General features: G+C 43.1%; 1 protein-coding gene across 1 annotated transcript in view; it reads right to left on the reverse strand.

Moving 5' to 3' along the window:
- LOC118082688 (calpain-14) overlaps positions 1–17026 on the reverse strand; it is a 48626-nt gene extending 31600 nt beyond the window's left edge. Inside the window, exons 1-6 of the mRNA XM_060272963.2 lie at positions 16898–17026; positions 5559–5914; positions 4923–4992; positions 3845–3966; positions 3380–3516; positions 2389–2581 (exon numbers count right to left, since the gene is read on the reverse strand). Of these exons, the coding sequence (XP_060128946.1) occupies positions 2389–2581; positions 3380–3516; positions 3845–3966; positions 4923–4992; positions 5559–5807 (771 nt within the window). The 5' untranslated portion in view covers positions 5808–5914; positions 16898–17026. The remainder of the gene's footprint in view (positions 1–2388; positions 2582–3379; positions 3517–3844; positions 3967–4922; positions 4993–5558; positions 5915–16897) is intronic.
- Positions 17027–19560: the final 2534 nt, after the last annotated feature.

Here is a 19560-nt window from a genome sequence, read left to right on the forward strand (position 1 = left end):
TATATTCCGGCGTATAAGACGACTGGGCGTAAAAGATGACCCCCAACTTTTCCAGTTAAAATATAGAGTTGGGGATATACTCACCGTATATGAAATACGACCCAGAGTATAAGACGACCCCCGGCTTTTGAGAAGATTTTCCTGGGTTAAAAAGTAGTCTTATACGCAGGGATATAGTATATCAGAAAACTAAAGCAACAACAAAGCTATGGTTTTCCCAGTAGTGATGTATGGAAGTGAGAGCTGGACCATAAAGAAGGCTGATTGCCGAAGAATTGATGCTTTTGAATTATGGTGCTGGAGGAGACTCTTGAGAGTCCCATGGACTGCAAGAAGATCAAACCTATCCATTCTTAAGGAAATCAGCCCTGAGTGCTCACTGGAAGGACAGATCGTGAAGCTGAGGCTCCAATACTTTGGCCACCTCATGAGAAGAGAAGACTCCCTGGAAAAGACCCTGATGTTGGGAAAGATTGAGGGCACTAGGAGAAGGGGACGACAGAGGACGAGATGGTTGGACAGTGTTCTCGAAGCTACGAACATGAGTTTGACCAAACTGCGGGAGGCAGTGGAAGACAGGAGTGCCTGGCGTGCTATGGTCTATGGGGTCACGAAGAGTCGGACACGACTAAACGACTAAACAACAACAAAGCAACAACAGGAGTGGTTTGCGTTGGGCTTACTGTAAATGCCACTCAGTTTGCGCTAAACACCTCAGCAAACTTCCTGCTTTGTCTATTTTGACGTTAGGGGGGGTGACTCACCTTCCATATAAAGAAAAGTATTCAGGAAAGAAAAACAACAGAACATCGAGGTGAGGCACAGAAAGAGATGCTTTACAAGATGGTGCGTGCTATGGAGAGACACTTCCTTCTGTCAACATGAAAGACTCAGGGTCAAAAGGGAAGCTTCATATTTAAGTGAAATCGTTTTAGGTGCTTCTGCAAGACATATTCCCGAAAGCAAATATATATATCATGTTAAGTGGGACTGCCCAATGCTGAAAGCTTTTAGGGAGTCTGTTTTAGTAGACTCATCAAAATATTTCTAGAGACCAGTAGTGATATTGGAGTACCTTCAGTATAGTAAAGGAGAATGGCAATCCATCTGTTAACAGCAGTGAAACTGATGATACACCAGAATCAGAAATGCCCTTCTCCACCTCCCATTGATTTGCTGCTAAGTATGGTGTGACATATGGCTTGTATGATGGAACTGATTATATGATAGAACTGACTAATTGAATTAGGTTAAGAGAAGGTGGACAAAAAAATGGTTGAAAAAGAGAGTTTGTGTGCACTATATTGGAACAATAGCAATTAAGATTTGGTAGAGCCATATTCTCTATTAGGGGGGATTTACCATATTTTTCCATGTATAAGACTAGGTTATTTTATTAAAATATTGTGCTAAAAACTTGGGGTCGTCTTATACACGGATAGTGGAGAGGTGGGACAGGCGATTGGTGGCTGCTGGAGGCAGGATATTGTCCGTTTTTGCGGGTGATTGGTGGGTGCTGCAAGGTCCGCTGGCTATTGGCTGCTGCGGCAATTGGGCAGGTGATTGGTGCTTGCTTTCGGCAAGCTTGCAGACAATTGGTGGCTTCGCCGATGTGCGTTCGATTGGCTGTTGCGTTCCTGTGGGTGAGCGATTTTTGGCAACCCCCCCAAAAGCCCAACAAGTCTGGGCAATCTCCCCCCCCTTTTCTCTATTTGGAGTCCCAAAAAAAGAGGGGGTGTCTTATACACGGAAAAGTACAGTAGTGCCATGTTTCTCCGAAAATAAGACAGTCTTGTATTTATTTTTCCTCAAAAAAAAAACCAAAAAAACCCCACTATGGCTTCTTTTCAGGGGATGTCTTTTTTTTTTTATTACAAGGTTAAACTGCCTATCACTATGGCTTATTTTCGGGGTATGGCTTATATTCCTTGAATGGTTAAAAATCCTGCTATGGCTTATTTTATGGCTACGTCTTATTTTTGGAGAAACAGGGTAATGTGTATAGGAGGGAATTCTCTCTGGGAAAGGGCCAAATCTGTTTCCCATTCTGATATCAGCAAAACGAAACCCAACGTAGTCATGGCTCAGGACAGATGGGTTCGTATCCCTGCTTGGCATAGAAGCTCACTGGGTAATCTCTAGGTTGCATTAATATAATGTGCTATACATGGGGCTGCCTTTGAAGATACTTCAGAAACTGCAGCTGGTGAAAAAATCAGCACCTCAGTTGCTGACTGGGGCAGGATGGTCTGAACATTTAATACGATCTTGGTGTAACTGTATTGACCCCCACATAGTTTCTGGGCCCAATTCAGAGTGATGGTTTTGATCTACAAAACCTTATGTGGCTCCAGCACCTCAGAAACACCTCTCCCCACATAAACTGACCCTTTCTGCCACTCTCCTGGCTGGCTGTGTCTGGCAACCCATCAGAGATCTGCTGTAGTTTGCTCTTGTCATGATATCCCAGAGGTCAGGCGGAGCTTCAGACAGCTTGATCGTCATAGTAACTCCACCTGTGAAGTCCACCAGAGCTTCTGACACTTGCCCAATCTGCAGATCTTCATAAGAGCCACACAGCCTGTCAAGAAAAAAAATATGCCAAGCATATACAGTGGAACCTCGGTTTACGAACACCTCGGTTTACGAATTTGCAGTTTACGAATGCCGTGGACCTATCCTATCTGGAACGGATTAATTCACTTTCCATTATTTTCAATGGGAAAGTTCGCTTCAGTTTATGAATGCTTCAGTTTATGAACAGACTTCCGGAACCAATTACACCCATGCTTCGGGTTAAGTACGCTTCAGGTTGAGTACTCCGCGGACCTGTCTGGAACGGATTAATCCACTTTCCATTACTTTCAATGGGAAAGTTCGCTTCAGTTTATGAACGCTTCAGTTTATGAACAGACTTCCGGAACCAATTGTGTTCTTAAACCGAGGTACCACTGTATGGTACTCTATTGATTATTGCAGTAGGGCAGAGATGGGGAACCTTAGACCCAGGGGCCAAGTGCGGCCCTCCACCACCCCTATGCGGCCCTCCTTGGGTGTTTTTTGCCTGGATGGAATGCATCCTTGAACTCTGATCATGCTTGCTGCTTATCTGAATGGAAGATAGAGAGGGTGGGTGGGTGTGGAAACTGGCCTACTGTACAAAGATAAAATTGACATTCGTTGTTCCGCCCACTTTTCATGCTGGCTCCGCCCACCTTTATGCCTGTGGCCCTTGGGAGGTTGCCCAGAGGGGAATGCAGCCCTTGAGTTGGGAAAGGTTGCCCATCCCTGCAATCAAGTCACGAAGGGATGAGACAAGGAGGAGGAACAGGTCATTTCATAGCGAGATTCAATGTGGAATGCAAGAAGGCCCACTTACTTGGCATAAGCCTTTTCCAGAAGAGCTCCCCAGTACAGGTTCTTATAAACGGAAGTGAGAAAAACAAGCTGGCCAGCTTCGTTCACTGGCAGTCGGTCATCGACCACCACATCAACCCATTCACCAAAATGCCAGAACTGGGAAAGAAAAGAGGGCGTGAATTTTCTTCAGCGGGTGATCACGTTTCTAAGAGGCCATTCTCAAAGAGAGGACTGAAGCCATGACTCAGCTCTAGCCCTGACATGCCTTCATGCTGAGTCATCACCGGCCCATCAGCTGGTGCTTTAGGAAAGCATGAGGAGATTTTTCCGACTTGCTGCTTCAGTGTGATAGATGGATGACTGAGAGAAGCAGGCCAGAGACAAAAAGAGCAAAACAAGAACAGAAGAGCTTGGATCCTACAAGCCCCAGCTGCGCCACCAGGGTGTGGGCTTGAAAATGCTTCAAACAGGAGCTCCTGCATACCTTGAAATGGAATATCCCAGCATACTTCTTCCTCTCAAAGCTTTGGTTCGTGGGCACGACCTGACACAAGATATCTGGATGAAATGATAACGCTTCCACGGCAGCCAGAAACCAGCAGTCGTCTATGCAAAATATGACAACATAAAATAACTGCATTGTTAACATTATTGTTAACATTTATTCATCTTTTTTAATTTCATAAGGCATGACCCAAAGCAACTTACAAAGCTATCCAAACATTAAAAGCAAGTATAAAACCAGAATAAAATACAAACCTATTTCAGAGAACTTAATCAATATAAGTTTGCATATTTATTACCTATATTGTTAGCATGTAACTGGGTAATTTAGAACAGGCTTGTTTTGGTGCCTGCCTTATAACGTAGACCTGATTTCACATTCAAGGGTGATTTCGCCACTTCTTTATTGCACTTAAAATTAGATTAGGGAGCAAACCTTCCATGAAACAGAGCACTTTGGAATTATGTGCCAGTACCTAAAATTTTATTCTGCCCGCACAGTTTCCATCCATGCAAATATCTGTGTTGAAATGTTTGGCCTGGAACCCAACAGGGCATGAGTGAAGGGGTTTCCCCCCTTTAAATTCATTTTATTCCATCATGCATAAAATATAAACAAAAACAACAAATGTAGAGATTGTATTGTTAGATTAGCTCTGCTGGTTCTGTCTAGCTGCTTATGGATCGAGGTCTGATGTTCAATCTAGTGCAGGCATAGGCAACCTTGGCTCTCCAGATGTTTTGGAACTACAACTCCCATGATCCCTGACCACTGGCCCTGTTAGCTAGGGATCATGGGAGTTGTAGTTCCAAAACATCTGGAGAGCCAAGGTTGCCTATGCCTGATCTAGTGTCTCAGGTAGGAGGGCTGGGGGGGGGTCTACATGAAAACGGGCAATGTTGTACAAAATACAGCAGAAAACCCAAGGAGTAATCCAGTGCATATTTGTTTGGAAGCAGATCTTCCTGTGTTCAATGGGGTTTACTCCCTAGTAAGTGGGTTTAGGATTCCAGGAGATACTTGTGCACCAAAGCGACACACAGACAAAGGTCCTTACCTATCACTCCTTGGCACAGAGCAAGCCTTTTTTTGTTTGAAGCGTAAAACACTGGGGTCCTATGCAGTTCCTGAAAGGTTAAAAGAAAACAGCCGTCTTAAAAGGAATTGCCAAGCCAGAAGGTTTCATACATCCATGTCATACCCCTCAACCTTCCCCATTTGAGCTGGTTGTCCCAGAATTACAGAAGCCATCCCAGCTTCTGATTGGATGCCAGAATGTCCCATATTTTTGGCATGAGTCAGTTACCTTCCACGAGAGCTCGGGACCAAAAACCGAGCCTCCCAATTTTGATCAGCAGGATGTTGGACGGTATGCCATTCAATAGGAAACAAGGCCTGTAAAACCACTGTGAGAATAACACCCTGTAGCCTAACGGCAGTTCTGTACAAAGTGCTCCCTTCGTGTGCAAAGTAGGGATGTCAGAGAATTCCAACAGAAAGAAGAGCAGAAAATGCTACTGTTTGCTTAGCCATCCCTATGTGTCTTAGGTGTTGTCAAATGCAGACTGATTCATGCTTTCTAAGCGCAAGGCATGTGTTTTACCCATGAGCCACAGGCCACCCATCCAATCCCTCTGAGAATGTGGCGTGCAGTTCTCTAAACCAACACTTTATGTAAATTTCCATCATTTACCAGTGGTCTTTTCCACAGCAACCTTGGAGGTAGTTTCTGGAGCAACGGCCCCTTTCCAATGGACCTAATATCGGCTGGGAAGAACTCGTCCTCAAACAGGCTTCCTTTCTTAAAGCATTCCTCCAGCAAAGTGTGGTAATTCTGCTGGCTAAGACTGATGGGCTTCTGAGAGGTTCCAATTTCGCACGGAGGCCACAGACGACTCCTCTTCTTCTTCCTCCATGGGTGCAGGAAAGGCAAAAGAGGCATGGCAGAGGTGGGCAGGGGAACCTGACAGGATTTGTCCCTACAGAGACTGGGATATTTCGTTCTAGCTTCCTCCTGAAGAGGAAAGCCTTCCTCAATGCAATGTGCACCTATGGGAAATAATGTGAAAGGTCAAGAAGTGAATTAAAAGAGTACAGGGAGCATTAATGACTAAACTAAGTTATTTTTCGATGATATGTCTTAGAAGCTAGCTGGATTTGCAGAAAGATGAACTTATTTCATAAGTATACAGAACCAGCGAGTGGTTTGGCAGAGTAAGCGATCCTCATAGGAATAATCATAAGAATATCAAGATAAAAATAAGAACAGCTAAAAACATTGCTGGGGTCGGGAAGCAACCATTAAAAACAATTAAACACTGATACAATTATCTCTCTCTCTCTCTCTCTCTCTCTCTCTCTCTCTCTCTCTCTCTCTCATATGCTAAAAACTTACAGATAATTAGCCGACAATAAAAATAGCACAGCACCAACCATTTCATTCAAATCAGTCAGTTCTCCAAAGCCTGTTGGTATAAGAAAATATTTACCTGCCAGCAGAACAACAGCAAGGAGAGAACCAGTCTGTCTTCTCTAGGGAGGGAGTTCCAAATTGTGGGAGCTGCCACCGAGAAGGCCCTCTCCCATGTCCCCACCTGTGAAGGTGGTGGGTCTGAGAGAAGGGCCTCCTATGAAGATCTCAAAACCCAGGGAGTTTCATCTGTGTGAATGTGGGTTTTTCATATCACTTGGACCTAAGCCATTGCTCTATAGGTTATAAACAACACTTTGGCTTGTGCCCGGGAACTATCTAGCAGGGCTGTTGTAACAAGCTCGCTCTAACCAGCCCCAGTCAACAATCTGGCTGCCGCTCTTTGAGCCAGTGGAAGTTTCTGAGGACTTTTCAAAAGCGGTTCCACGTAGAGTGCCTTTCAGTAATCCACACATGGGATGTAACGGTGTCACTGTGGACAAATCAGACATCTCATGGGAAATAGAAGAGGAGCCTGTCTGGATCAGGCCAATGGCCCATCTAGTTCAGCATCCTGTTCTCATAGGATGCCTATGGGAAACCTGCAAGTAAGTTCTGATCCCCACCCCTCCTTTGGCTTCTAGCAACTGGTATTCAGAAGCATTACTGCCTCTGACTGTGGAGGCAAAGCAGAGCCATCATGGCCTGAACTGCAAACCGTCTCTTTCCAACCATCACAACCTAGGTATGAAATTTAAAAAAGCAAGAGGTGTATTTACTTTCCAGAGAACAAAGCAGTGCAGCATGGTAGTTAAGAGGGCTGGACTAGTGACTCAGCTAGATTGGTAAAGAAAAAGTGTTTTATATGCATTGTATATGCAATATATCACTGTGACACCAGATGGCGCTGTGGAGTCCTGTCTTTCCCAGCCGGATTTCCCTGTATGAGCTTATAGTGGTACCTCGGGTTACAAACGCTTCAGGTTACAAACGCTTCAGGTTACAGACTCCGCTAACCCAGAAATAGTACCTCGGGTTAAGAACTTTGCTTCAGGATGAGAACAGAAATCGTGCTCTGGCGGCGTGGCGGCAGCAGGAGGCCCCATTAGCTAAAGTGGTGCTTCAGGTTAAGAACAGTTTCAGGTTAAGAACGGACCTCCGGAACGAATTAATTTCTTAACCAGAGGTACCAGAGGTACAGTGCATTTAATCAAAACGCTTCTTTGATGTGTCTAGATCCAGCCTAGGACTGGGGAGGAGACCTCAGCTCAAGTTCTTACTCAGCCCACAGAGTGATCTTGGGCCAGTCACCATCGCCTACCCCACTGGGTTGTTGTAAGGATAAATTACCCGCCCATGCCCTGCCAGGGAAATAAGTACCTCCAATGATGTTGAACATTCATACAATAAGGATATCCTGAAGAAAATTCTAGGCTGTGCAAGGAGTACTTTTAAACTGCTGGCTGGCAGGTGCTACTGAGATCACATTTGGTTAAATCATAGGTATTACTAGCCCAGTTTCCAACCCACCCTACAATTATATTGCAGTGAGTGGAACAAGCTAACAGACCTATACTGGAAAGAGCCTATAGAGGTCAGTTTGGGGAGGGAGTGTGGCTGTTACTGAGTAAAGGGCATCTGTGCAACGAGCAAAAGCTCGCACACAAATCGAGAACATCCCCACAAAAATTACAGTTCTGTAAATCATAAATAAATAGAATGTGACTGCTAATCCTTAAAATATTCAATTTTTCCATAAAATATAGCCAAGAAGAATATTTTAAAGGAAAAGCAAAGTGAAGGAGACTGGTGCTTTGATTTATTAAGCATGTGTTCTAATTTAGCTGCTGGTTGTTTTAATACTCAGTTCCAAACTCCCACCGGCGTCCCCAAACTCTTGACTATGTTAATCTCAAGTATCAGTTCCTGGGATAGCTCAGCTGGTAGAGCACGAGACTCATAATCTCAGGGTCGTTGGTTTGAGCCCCGTGTTGAGCAAAAAGATTCCTGCATTGCAGGGTGTTGGACTAGATGACCCTTGTGATCCCTTCCGACTCTACAATTCTATGAATCCTGTTGTAACCCCAAGGATTTTAATTGTTGTAACCCAGCCTGGAACCACATAGTGGAGGGTAGGTAAGAAATCTACATTATTATTATTATTGTTTTCCCCTCCCCAAATGCATAGATTTTGCATTACTAACAGCAGCTGTACATGTTACAGGTAGGTAGCCATGTTGGTCTGACATAGTTGAAACAAAAATAAATAAAAATAAAAATAAACTGTGTGCCATTTCATTTTTGACCTGAAGAGTCTGGCTTTTGCCAGAAATTATCAAGACTAAATCCATTTTTTAAAATGGATGTTTCTAATAAATTTAATGAGTGAGTATCTCATTTTACAACACTTGGAAGGAGCCCAGCCCTCATTAAAAAGAAGTGCTTCTTGTTTGGACTTGATCATAACTTGATTATGGCTCCTAGGCTTCTAAAAGCAATCTGTTATTCAAATGTTACCGGATGAGCTTCAGGGAAGCCACATCCATGCCACACTGCGAATGTGCCACACTGAATGTAAACCACAGAGGAGTCAGTGAGGATGATTCAAGCAAGCTGGCCAAGCCCAGCCCGGTAAGTGACAGCAACTATGCCATCATATCCCGTGCCACTAACCCAGATATAGTTCCCACATACAGTATTTCCTAGCTGAAATGTGGAATGAGGGGCAAAGCCAATCTCTAATCAAACAAGCCAGATGGAAAGGAAAAGCTGCTCCATTCTAATGAACCAGTATCTGTGGGCCCAGAATGAAACTAACTATAGATGTTCAGTAAAAACTATAGATATTTTTAATACTGTATTTGATGTTTTGCTGTGCTGCTGGAAGTCACCCAGAGTAGCTAAGGCAACCCAGTGAGATGGGTGGCATATTATTATTATTATTATTATTATTATTATTATTATTATTATTTCACTGGATCCAAATAATGCCGAGGAAGGTTCTTTGTCCTGGTCCTCCTTCCAGGGAGTCTTTCAGACTTCAGCTGTGATCATGCACATGCTTGTTGTTGTTTAGTCGTTTAGTCGTGTCCGACTCTCCGTGACCCCATGGACCATAGCACGCCAGGCACTCCTGTCTTGCACTGCCTCCCGCAGTTTGGTCAAACTCATGTTCGTAGCTTCGAGAACACTGTCCAACCATCTTTTCCTCTGTCGTCCCCTTCTCCTAGTGCCCTCAATCTTTCCCAACATTATGGTCTTTTCCAAAGATTCCTCTCTTCTCATGAGGTGGCCAAAGTATTGGAGCCTCAGCTTCACGATCTGTCCTTCCAGTGAGCACTCAGGGCTGATTTCCTTAAGAATGGATAGGTTTGATCTTCTTGCAGTCCATGGGACTCTCAAGAGTCTCCTCCAGCACCATAATTCAAAAGCAGCAATTCTTCGGCGATCAGCCTTCTTTATGGTCCAGCTCTCATTTCCATACATCACTACTGGGAAAACCATAGCTTTAACTATACGGACCTTTGTCGGCAAGGTGATGTCTCTGCTTAACTAGGAGTAAGTCCCACTGAATTCAGTAGCTCTTGCTTCTGCGTAGATATGCATAGGATTACACTATTTAACCCAGGGACGTGGTCCTTCAGGTACTGATGAATTACAACTCTCATCATCTTTGCTCATTGGCCATGCTGTCTGGGGCTGATGGGAGTTGGAGGGTCATGGGTTTCCCATCCCTCTAATAATTTTAGTAATATTTTTATTATTTAAACCTTACCCATCTGACTGGGTTGCCCCAGCCACTCTGGGCAGCTTCCAACACAGAGAAAAACACAATCAAACATTAAAAATGTCCCAATACAGGGCTGTCTCTAACAGCTAAAGATCTGTTTTCTGGATTATATATATATATATATTAATCTTCTAGCTTTAAAATCCAAATACCTTGGACATATCTTTAAAAAGATGTATAAATTGATGTTGATGTTTTTTGTGTTTTTAACATTTTGTTGGGAGCTACCCAGAGTAGCTAGGGCTACCCAGTCAGATGGGCAGCATATAAATAACATCATCATCATTATTACCATTATTATTATTATTATTAATGAAATATGGTAAATAAAAGCCAGCCAGGTACCGGTAGATAAGTGAGATGAGAACATTTCATGTTACTTGCACATGACAAAATACAAATAATAAAAAGATAAAAAGACTTGTTCCTTTAAAAATAAAAAAAGTTGAAACATTATTGTGACAAACAATCTTTATTTGGGTTTGAGAACAGAGAGTTTTAACTGTATGTTTTAGCTCAGGGGTCAGCAAACTTTTTAAGCTGTGGGCCGGTCCACCGTCCCTCAGACCTTGTGGGGGGCCGGACTATATTTTGAAAGAAGAAAAGAACGAATTCCTATGCCCCTCAAATAACCCAGAGATGCATTTTTCAAATAAAAGCACACATTCTACTCATGTAAAAACACCAGGCAGGCCCCACAAATAACCCAGAGATGCATTTTAAATAAAAGGGCACATTCTACTCATGTAAAAACATGCTGATTCCCGGACCGTCCTCGGGCCGGATTTAGAAGGCGATTGGGCCAGATCCAGCCCCCAGGCCTTAGTTTGCCTACCCATGTTTAAGTTGTACTGTATGTCTCTGCTGGGCAAATATCCATGTAGCGGGAGGGTTGAGAAGGGTGGCAGATCAGAGAATCCTAAGGAGCCATGATTTATTGTGACATAGAATGAAAACAAGTTAGACGTCAGACTGTAAAAATGCCTCACAGGATATAATGAAATACTGACTATTTGGGACGCAACTCTGCATCAAATATACAACACTGTGTGTCAGCACCGTGGCTTCATGAAACTGGGCTAGTGATTAAGGAAGTCAAACAATTCAGGACAGATTTATTGCTGTTGTCAATGAGCTAAATTTATTGTTGTGGCACAACAGCAGCTTCCCCGGAAGCCAGAAACCAAAAGACAGGATAACCCTAAATGGTCAGGCCAGTAGCGCCATTTCACCCAGCGTTCTTGTCCCTTGACAATAGCCAGGTCTGGGTGTTAAGGGAATACGCTACAAACAAAAAAATAACATTATTAAAGTACTCAGTTGCCTTTTGCACCCCTAGGCACCAGGATAAAACTTTCTCTTGGACTTGCTTTTGTTTGATAAAGCAACCAGATTTATAGTGTTGTTGAATAAATGCATTTTTAAAAGATTTCCACACCAGTTTTCGGTCAAAATGAAGATGGCTCGTAACAAGAAAAGAACTTTTTGTGGAGAGGAATGTGGGTGTAAGTTGTTTCTTTCTTCTTTTTGCTGAGTCATTAATAATGTTGGAATTTTTGTCATATTTTTGCATTTGGTTTTCATTTCTAATGTGTTACAGGGAAATTGGACGCGAGAGGCTGAGAGACTGCCCCCACACACACATTCACACCCGAGCCTTGCCTCACCACGAGGCAAGGACAAGGCGTCTTCGCTGCACATTACCCAAACCTCATTCATTTAGGTTCAAAACTCCGTTCACAAAGTGTCTGCCGAATCAGAAACTCCAGAACCCTGACGGCAGCCCCTAATGTCAAGAAAATGAACAGCAATATATCTGCAAACGCATTGCCTCTGCAAGGGAAGCTCAGCCCAGTTTGCAGGAGTTCGGACTCCCGGGCTGAGCCCCAAGTTACTTACATCATAGAAGCCTACACAACACAAAACACTCTTACTGTATGTAGGTTTTATTTTAACAAAAGAAAGCAGGGAAAGTGTCAATACCAAATGCAGCTGATAAATGTATCTATGTACTGGCTCAAAGGGGAAAATGTATCTACGTACTGGCTCAAAGGGAAAAATTCCTAAGAAATCACTCGTATCAATCTTCTCAGTTCCAATGGCATTTAGGGCCCATGGAAGTGTGGTATAAGGGGAGGGGTGAGTGAGCCCATCATAATCCCTGAGATGTACAGTCATGTCCCAGGGCCTTCCCAAGGAGCCATAACAGGTGATATCCTGCGCCAGGATATACGTATAAGTTAAACAAGCTATAGCTTAGGGCCCCACTCTCTTGGGGGCCCCCCCAAAAAAGTAAAGGAAAAAAAACCTGGATGTACATTTCTAAAATACTGTATAAGATAAAAAACAAATAAAATAAAACCTACATACAGCAAGAGTGTTTTGTGTTGTGTAGGCTCCTATGCTAGCCTGCTCCCTAAAATATCACTGGTTTGCTCATTTCTATATATAGGGTGCCTACATTCTGCATGGACTGGTTACATGGCAACATGTGCAAATAGCTTTATATACCTATTAGGTCCATAAATTATCATATAGCATATATTCAATACAAAAAAACAGTGACAATTTGTTGTTGACAAAGGACAGCTGGACATATAAAGGGCCCCATTACCTTCAGTAGCTTAGGACCTCATCAAACCTAAATCTGGCCCTGATCCTGCCCCAAGAGTGTCAGACAGATTACCATCTCAGTCACAATGCATACCCATCCCATAGTGGGATGAAGACCGGACAAGACAAAGGGGTACATTTGACTTGTCTCAGGGACCAAGCAACTATAAATACTTTCCTTTGTACTGTGATGGAGTAAATGTGAAAGACTGTACATTATTTGATTGACAGGGGCATACCTGGATCTCAGGTTCTACCTAAGACCACACCTGTTCTGTGACATATCTATGATATCTTGCTGATGCTTCTGGAAATGCATTATGGGAAGGTTTGGGAAACTTTTAAAAACCTGATGTAACAATTGATCGGGGCTTCTGGCTGCTTTGTCTTTGCGGTAGTGGAAAGTCTTGTTGCAACAATAAAGATCAGGCCCACAGGCCGCTGTTTTGCCTCTAGTCTATCACCTGGCTGAAGTCTCTTGCTTGTGACCCCCGACCTGAACCTATGGGAGTCAAGGTTAGGCAACTGTGGGGTGCTCTAGGAGTAAGCATGGACCAATGGTACCAAGTAGTATGGGAAACAGCCTTACTAGAAAAACTAACCAACAAGCTGAAACTGGCACAGGGACAAATAGAAGAGGATGCCTTCACCCCGGTATGGTTCCCCTTTATCACACACACAGCCCAACAAGATAATGACAAAAAAAATACCGCCAGCATACAAATCAGTATGGCTAACCTGACCCAAAAATACCCACCCACACCACTCACACATGAAAACAAAGACCATCATAGCCAATCACAAATGAATAACCACACCCTTGGCCAACCCCAATTTCTCTCACCATCAAAAGAACACAAGCGAATAAAGGAGTACCAACACAAACAAAGCTGACATCAAGCCCTACATATATTAAGCAAAACATAAACATCGTGGCCTACTCTCACCCCCACCCACCCTTCCATTCCCTATCTACCTCATTTTCCCTATTTCTTCTTAGTGTCTTAACAAATGAAACTGATTTGCAAAAATGGTACATGTTAAAATACAAAATACCTTTGTAATTCAATAAATCTTTAATAAATTTTTTTAAAAAAAAAACCAATAATTGTAGGGTGCTCCAAGGACTCTCTTTTACAAATTTTTTCTTTTATAATGTTAAAGAAAATATCTTGTATTTCTGTAAAGTATGCCCGCCTTGAATGTCAGCCTTTAGTGTATTTGTATCTGTTTGATATTTTGTCATGATCTGTTTGTTTACTTAAGATTCCTTTTGCAGCAGGAAGCAATATAGAAATGCTTTAAATAAATTAAATAAATGATGATACTAAAACTGTTCATATCATAAAACAAATGATATTAAGCTTTTATTTGAACTATCCAAGGGTTTTTACTTTTTGTATTGCGTCCTTCTGAACTGCTTGGAGACTATTGTAGATAGCAATGTAAATTATTTAAGTAAACAAACAAACAAATGTCTCCAGGCTTTCAGATCCCATATAGGCTATTGTAACAGCTTATTTATTCATTTTTTTATTTATAATTGAACTTAAACCTCATCTTTCCTTTACAAGGAGCCCAGCGTAGCAAACAAATGCACAATTTAAGCACAAAGAAAGCAATTGTATTGTATCCTTCTAAACTGCTTTGAGACTATTGTGGCTAAGAGGTAGATAAATTGCTTAAATAAATAAATAAATGCCTCCAGGCCTTAGAATTCCATATTATAACAGATTAATAATAATAATAATAATACACCCTTCCTCCCCAAGGAGCCCAGGGCAGCAAACAGATAACCAATTTAAAAACAAAGAAATCAAAAGCATTCTAAAAGAGTTAAAATATTCTAAAACTAATTGCAATTAAAAAACATATAAAGGTAGCTACTATTAAAAACATTTTTAAAGCAATTACTGTACACTTAAAAACATTCTCCTATCTAATTTTTGAGGTGGTAAATACCGGTATGTCCTCTCTTTTCCAGTCACTTCACTTACTTTGTCCTCATTGAAACAACTTTTCTTTACAGTCAGACCTACCCCTCCCCAATAGGTAACTGTGCCAGTGAATCACAAATATAACAGCTGGAAGAATGCCAGAAGTTAAAGCAGAAGGTTGGGTTTTTTTACATGTCCATATCCTTTGGTTTCATTTCCTGGGTATTTTAAATATGACATAATTTTGAAAAGAAACCTCCTGCCATTATTCTGGCCATTTCAAACCATTTGTTATTCTGTTCACTAAGACTGCACTGTTAAAAAAACACTATGTTGAGTAGTGGGTTGTGGGGGGGGGGCTATAAATATAAATATAAACAAATGATATGATCCAGTGCAGTTACAAAATGAAGAAGAGTCAGAATACCAGGGAGAATGCTGCTAACCAAATTAAGCTAGATAATCAAATGCAGAAAGTATGCAGCATATCTGTCATTCATATAAATTATAATAATAATAATAATTTATTATTTATACCCCGCCCATCTGGCTGGGTTTCCCCAGCCACTCTGGGCGGCTTCCAACAGAAAAATAAAACACAATAGTCTATTAAACATTAAAAGCCTCCCTGAACAGGGCTGCCTTCAGATGTCTTCTAAAAGTCTGGTAGTTGTTTTCCTCTTTGACATCTGTTGGGAGGGCGTTCCACAGGGCAGGCGCCACCACCGAGAAGGCCCTCTGCCTAGTTCCCTGCAACTTGGCTTCTCGCAACAAGGGAACTGCCAGGCGGCCCTCGGTGCTGGACCTCAGTGTCCGGGCAGAATGATGGAGGTGGAGACGCTCCTTCAGGTATACTGGACCGAGGCCAGTATAGGGAAATATACAAGGATATACAAGATCTGTCAATCAAATGAGATCTAAACACTTCATATCCAAGCTAGGGGCCAAATTTTGAGACAATGGAAATCCATGCCCAGCTTTCCCCCATAATGCTTACTTTCCCCCAAGGTATTTGTTCCATTAGGGAAGCTTACGTGGATATATAGTTTGCGTGTGTAGACCTTTTAACCACCCCCAAATAAATTCAGACAAGACTCAAATTTTTGGTTTGGTTTTTGGCAGAATTTAAGCCACAACTTTATTGATTACAATCAAGTGAGTGGCTGCATAGGCTCTGGTTCGACTAGCTCCCTGCACCGTGGCAGGTATCGTTGACCCTGGGCACCAACCGTAGGTCAGCCTCAGGTGAACACCTGGGACAGTGGAAAGCAGGGGTCCTGCTAGTCCTCCACCCAGATGTCTCCTGGACTCAGACTCAGGGCACAACCCCTTACAGGGTTGACCAACCAATGAGTCCGTGGATTCCTTTAGCGGAATCCCCATCGAATAGGGATGGCTAGAGCGTTCTGCTACCCCTATCACCTGAACCAGAGCCTATCTGCAACCTTACAAGCTGTGACGATTTGCTACGCGGCAGGTGAAACCCAAATGGCACCAGCCAATCAGCCAAGTGGGGGAAATTCCTGCCGTGCCCCTGTCCCAACAACAGGTGACACACGACGGCATAGCAAGGCCCTAAATATAGGGAGAGGTGGGTAGGTGTTCCGATGCACTGAGCCCAAAAGAGGAAGCTCAGAGACACGTGCATAGGCTTATATAGAGGTCCCTCAATAGAATTTCGCTGGCATCCCATTGGTCTAATTGCACCCAGCCTCGAGGGACCTCCAATAGGGCCACGTTGTGGCCATCCAAACGTTCCCACCTACAACACAGGGTCTGGTTGCGAGGCCACACCACAACATGTGCCCTCTTGTTAGGGAGGACCCAATTTTTCCAAATAGCTGCAGGGGAGTGTGTTAAATCCACTTCCTCCAGCGTTTCATCCTGACCATCTCTCAAACAGAAAAACACATCGAATTGATTTGCCAAATTTAAAAGAGATAGATGAGGATCCCAGCAAGTTTCTCCATCACCTTGTTTAGTATAAAAGCCCAGGAAGCCAGCCACCAGACTGTATGTACGGCAATAAAATATAACTGGCATTTAAGATGCCAATAATGATAATATGTTGGAAATGTATTCCCGGTGACCAAATAGGTTTCTGGATTAAGTTGATAGGCGACTTCAATTGGACAGTAATCTGTTTAAATTTAACCATTTCAGTTCCACTGGGCTGTGGGTTGGGCCCTAGGCATCTTTAAATCTAAACTATCAAAAGCAACGCGGCTCCAATTTCTAGACTACTGGTTTCTGTAGCACAAAAGAACATTGAAACATCTTACCTTATTCCAAGTATTTTCCTCTGTCCACAAGAGATTAGTAATAAATCCTAGCAGAGTAGCAGTCTCAGTCTCAAGTAGCACCTTTCTGTCGCCCTAACTGGCAGTAAAGCTCCGACGGTTTCTCTCATCTAAACATTTATGTGTACGTACATCCTGCTTATGCAAATCTAACAGGTAAGCTCCACCTACCAAGCAAAAGTTGAAGGAAGGTAAATGTTAACGGAATGGGTTTGCTGAAAGTGTTGCAACAGTAGGCATTTTTGGCATCAGTCACATGACTTACCTGAAAGGACCTGGCAGCTTGACAGAAAATGACACAGCTGTTGCCCAAAAGAAAGAGCACTTCCTTCTCTGTTTATGGCTTGTTTTTCTCTCCAAACCTTAAAGTGTAAACAGGTGACTCTGTGGACAGAAACGCCCCTTGCCACAGCATGATGGATGGGCTTATTTAACTTGGGCCCAGGTACACAAAAAACTACAGTTTTGTTTTCGTGCGAAGAAGTCAACTAGGTTGCGACAGTTGCCACGTATCTGCACATCAGCTGAGGCCAAGACCTTGCACATAAAAATATGAACATGGTATGTACCAGGGACAGGGCCCTTTCAGTGATGGGCCCAATATACCATCCCAAGAACTTTGCATAGTTCTCTCACTTGCCTTATTCTGCCAGGCTTTTTGTTTATTTAATTACTTTTCCCATCCCCAATATACAGTTATATTGGGTGCTGTATTTAAAAAAATCATTGCTGCATTGCTTTAAACTTTTATATGTATTGTAAGCTGCCTTGTGAAAGCTTGCCCAAAAATGATATGCAGAAATATATAGTAGTAGGAATAATATTTATTTATTTGCCATGTGTCCTCTTTTTCCAGCACACGTCCTCTTTTTCAGGGGTGGAATTTGAGAAAATTTGCATTTATTTGCTTTGAATGGAGTCATAGCATCCTTTTTTCCACTATTCAAAATACGGCAACCCTATTAACACGCCACGTTTGTAGACATTAAACCAATTTTACTAATACAAAAACTTACACGAGAAAACATTTTTATAAAATTTATCTACTTCCTCCTAGGTGACTAATTGTGAGACGCTGGTAAAGGTAGCGAGACTCTTTCTTCAAGCAGATAATGACTGAGCAGTTAGTCACTCTCAGGTTTGGAGGGAATAAACTTTTGCATAAACCTCACTGTCTGTGTTGGGAGACATTGTGGTTCATGAGGAGATACGCTGATGACGTCCAGCTCTATTTCTCCATAACATCTGAGTCAGGTGAGGCTGAGCATGGTCAGGAATGACACCTGGATGCAGTTGTGGAACGGATGAGGGCTAGTAAGCAGAGCTTGAACCCTGTGGAGATGGAGGTGCCGTGGGTGGGTGCCTCCAGTGTCCAGGAGATTGGTCGTCTGCCTGTCCTAGATGGAGTTGATCTCCCTCTGAAACAACAGGTGCATAGTTTTGTGGTCCACCTTTGTCACCTGAGGCTCAGTGGCTAGGGGTGCCTTTTACCAGCTATGGCTAGTGCAACAAAGACAGGCATAGCCTAGCCGCACTGAGTCATACAGTGGTGACCTCAAGACTTAGTTATTGCAACGCACTCTATGAAGGCTACCCTTGTACCTGGTTCAGGAACTCCAGCTGGTGTAAAAGGCTGCACATTGATTGGTACGTAACCACCCCCACATAACTCTGGTGCTCAAAAGTTGGCACTGGCTGCCCATGTTATCAGGCCATGTTCAGTCTTCTTGTATTAATTTACTAGGCCCTAAGCAACAAAGGTCCGTATAGTTAAAGCTATGGTTTTCCCAGGAGTGATGTATGGAAGTGAGAGCTGGACCATAAAGAAAGCTGATTGCCAAAGAATTGATGCTTTAGAATTATTATGCTGGAGGAGACTCTTGAGAGTCCCATGGACTATCCATTCTTAAGGAAATCAGCCCTGAGTGCTCACTGGAAGGACAGATCCTGAAGCTGAGGCTCCAATACTTTGGCCACCTCATGAGAAGAGAAGACTCCCTGGAAAAGACCCTGATGTTGGGAAAGATGGAGGGCACAAGGAGAAGGGGACGACAGAGGACGAGGTGGTTGGACAGTGTTCTCGAAGCTGCCAACATGAGTCTGACCAAACTGCGGGAGGCAGTGGAAGACAGGAGTGCCTGGCGTGCTCTGATCCATGGGGTCACGAAGAGTCGGACACAACTAAACAACTAAACAACAACAAGCAACATGGGTCCAGGATATCTTAAGGACCACCCGATCCCTTATATTCCTGCCAAATTACTGAGATTTGTGGGGGACTTTCTGTTGGTAGCAGTGTTCGAAACTCCCATTGTTCTAGCCGCATTATGCAACAGGGAATTTCATTAGCATGAGCAGTTTCTGAGCTCTGGGTGCAGTACTGCACCTAAGATTTCAGATTAAAACTGCAGATTTCAGATTAAAACTTTCTGCCCCCCCCCCTTCCAGCTGCTCTCTGAAGACTGGAGAAGAAACCCTCTTAAGAATATTAGGGGGCTGGGCAGGGGAAGTAATAGACCAGGCACCCCCAAACTGTGGCCCTCCAGATGTTTTGGCCTACAACTCCCATGATCCCTAGCTAACAGGAGCAGTGGTTGGGGAAGATGGGAATTGTAGTCCAAAACATCTGGAGGGCCAAAGTTTGG

Source organism: Zootoca vivipara, chromosome 3 (genome assembly GCF_965207765.1).
Source record: "Zootoca vivipara chromosome 3, rZooViv2.hap1.1, whole genome shotgun sequence".
NCBI classification, from domain to species: Eukaryota; Metazoa; Chordata; class Lepidosauria; order Squamata; family Lacertidae; genus Zootoca; species Zootoca vivipara.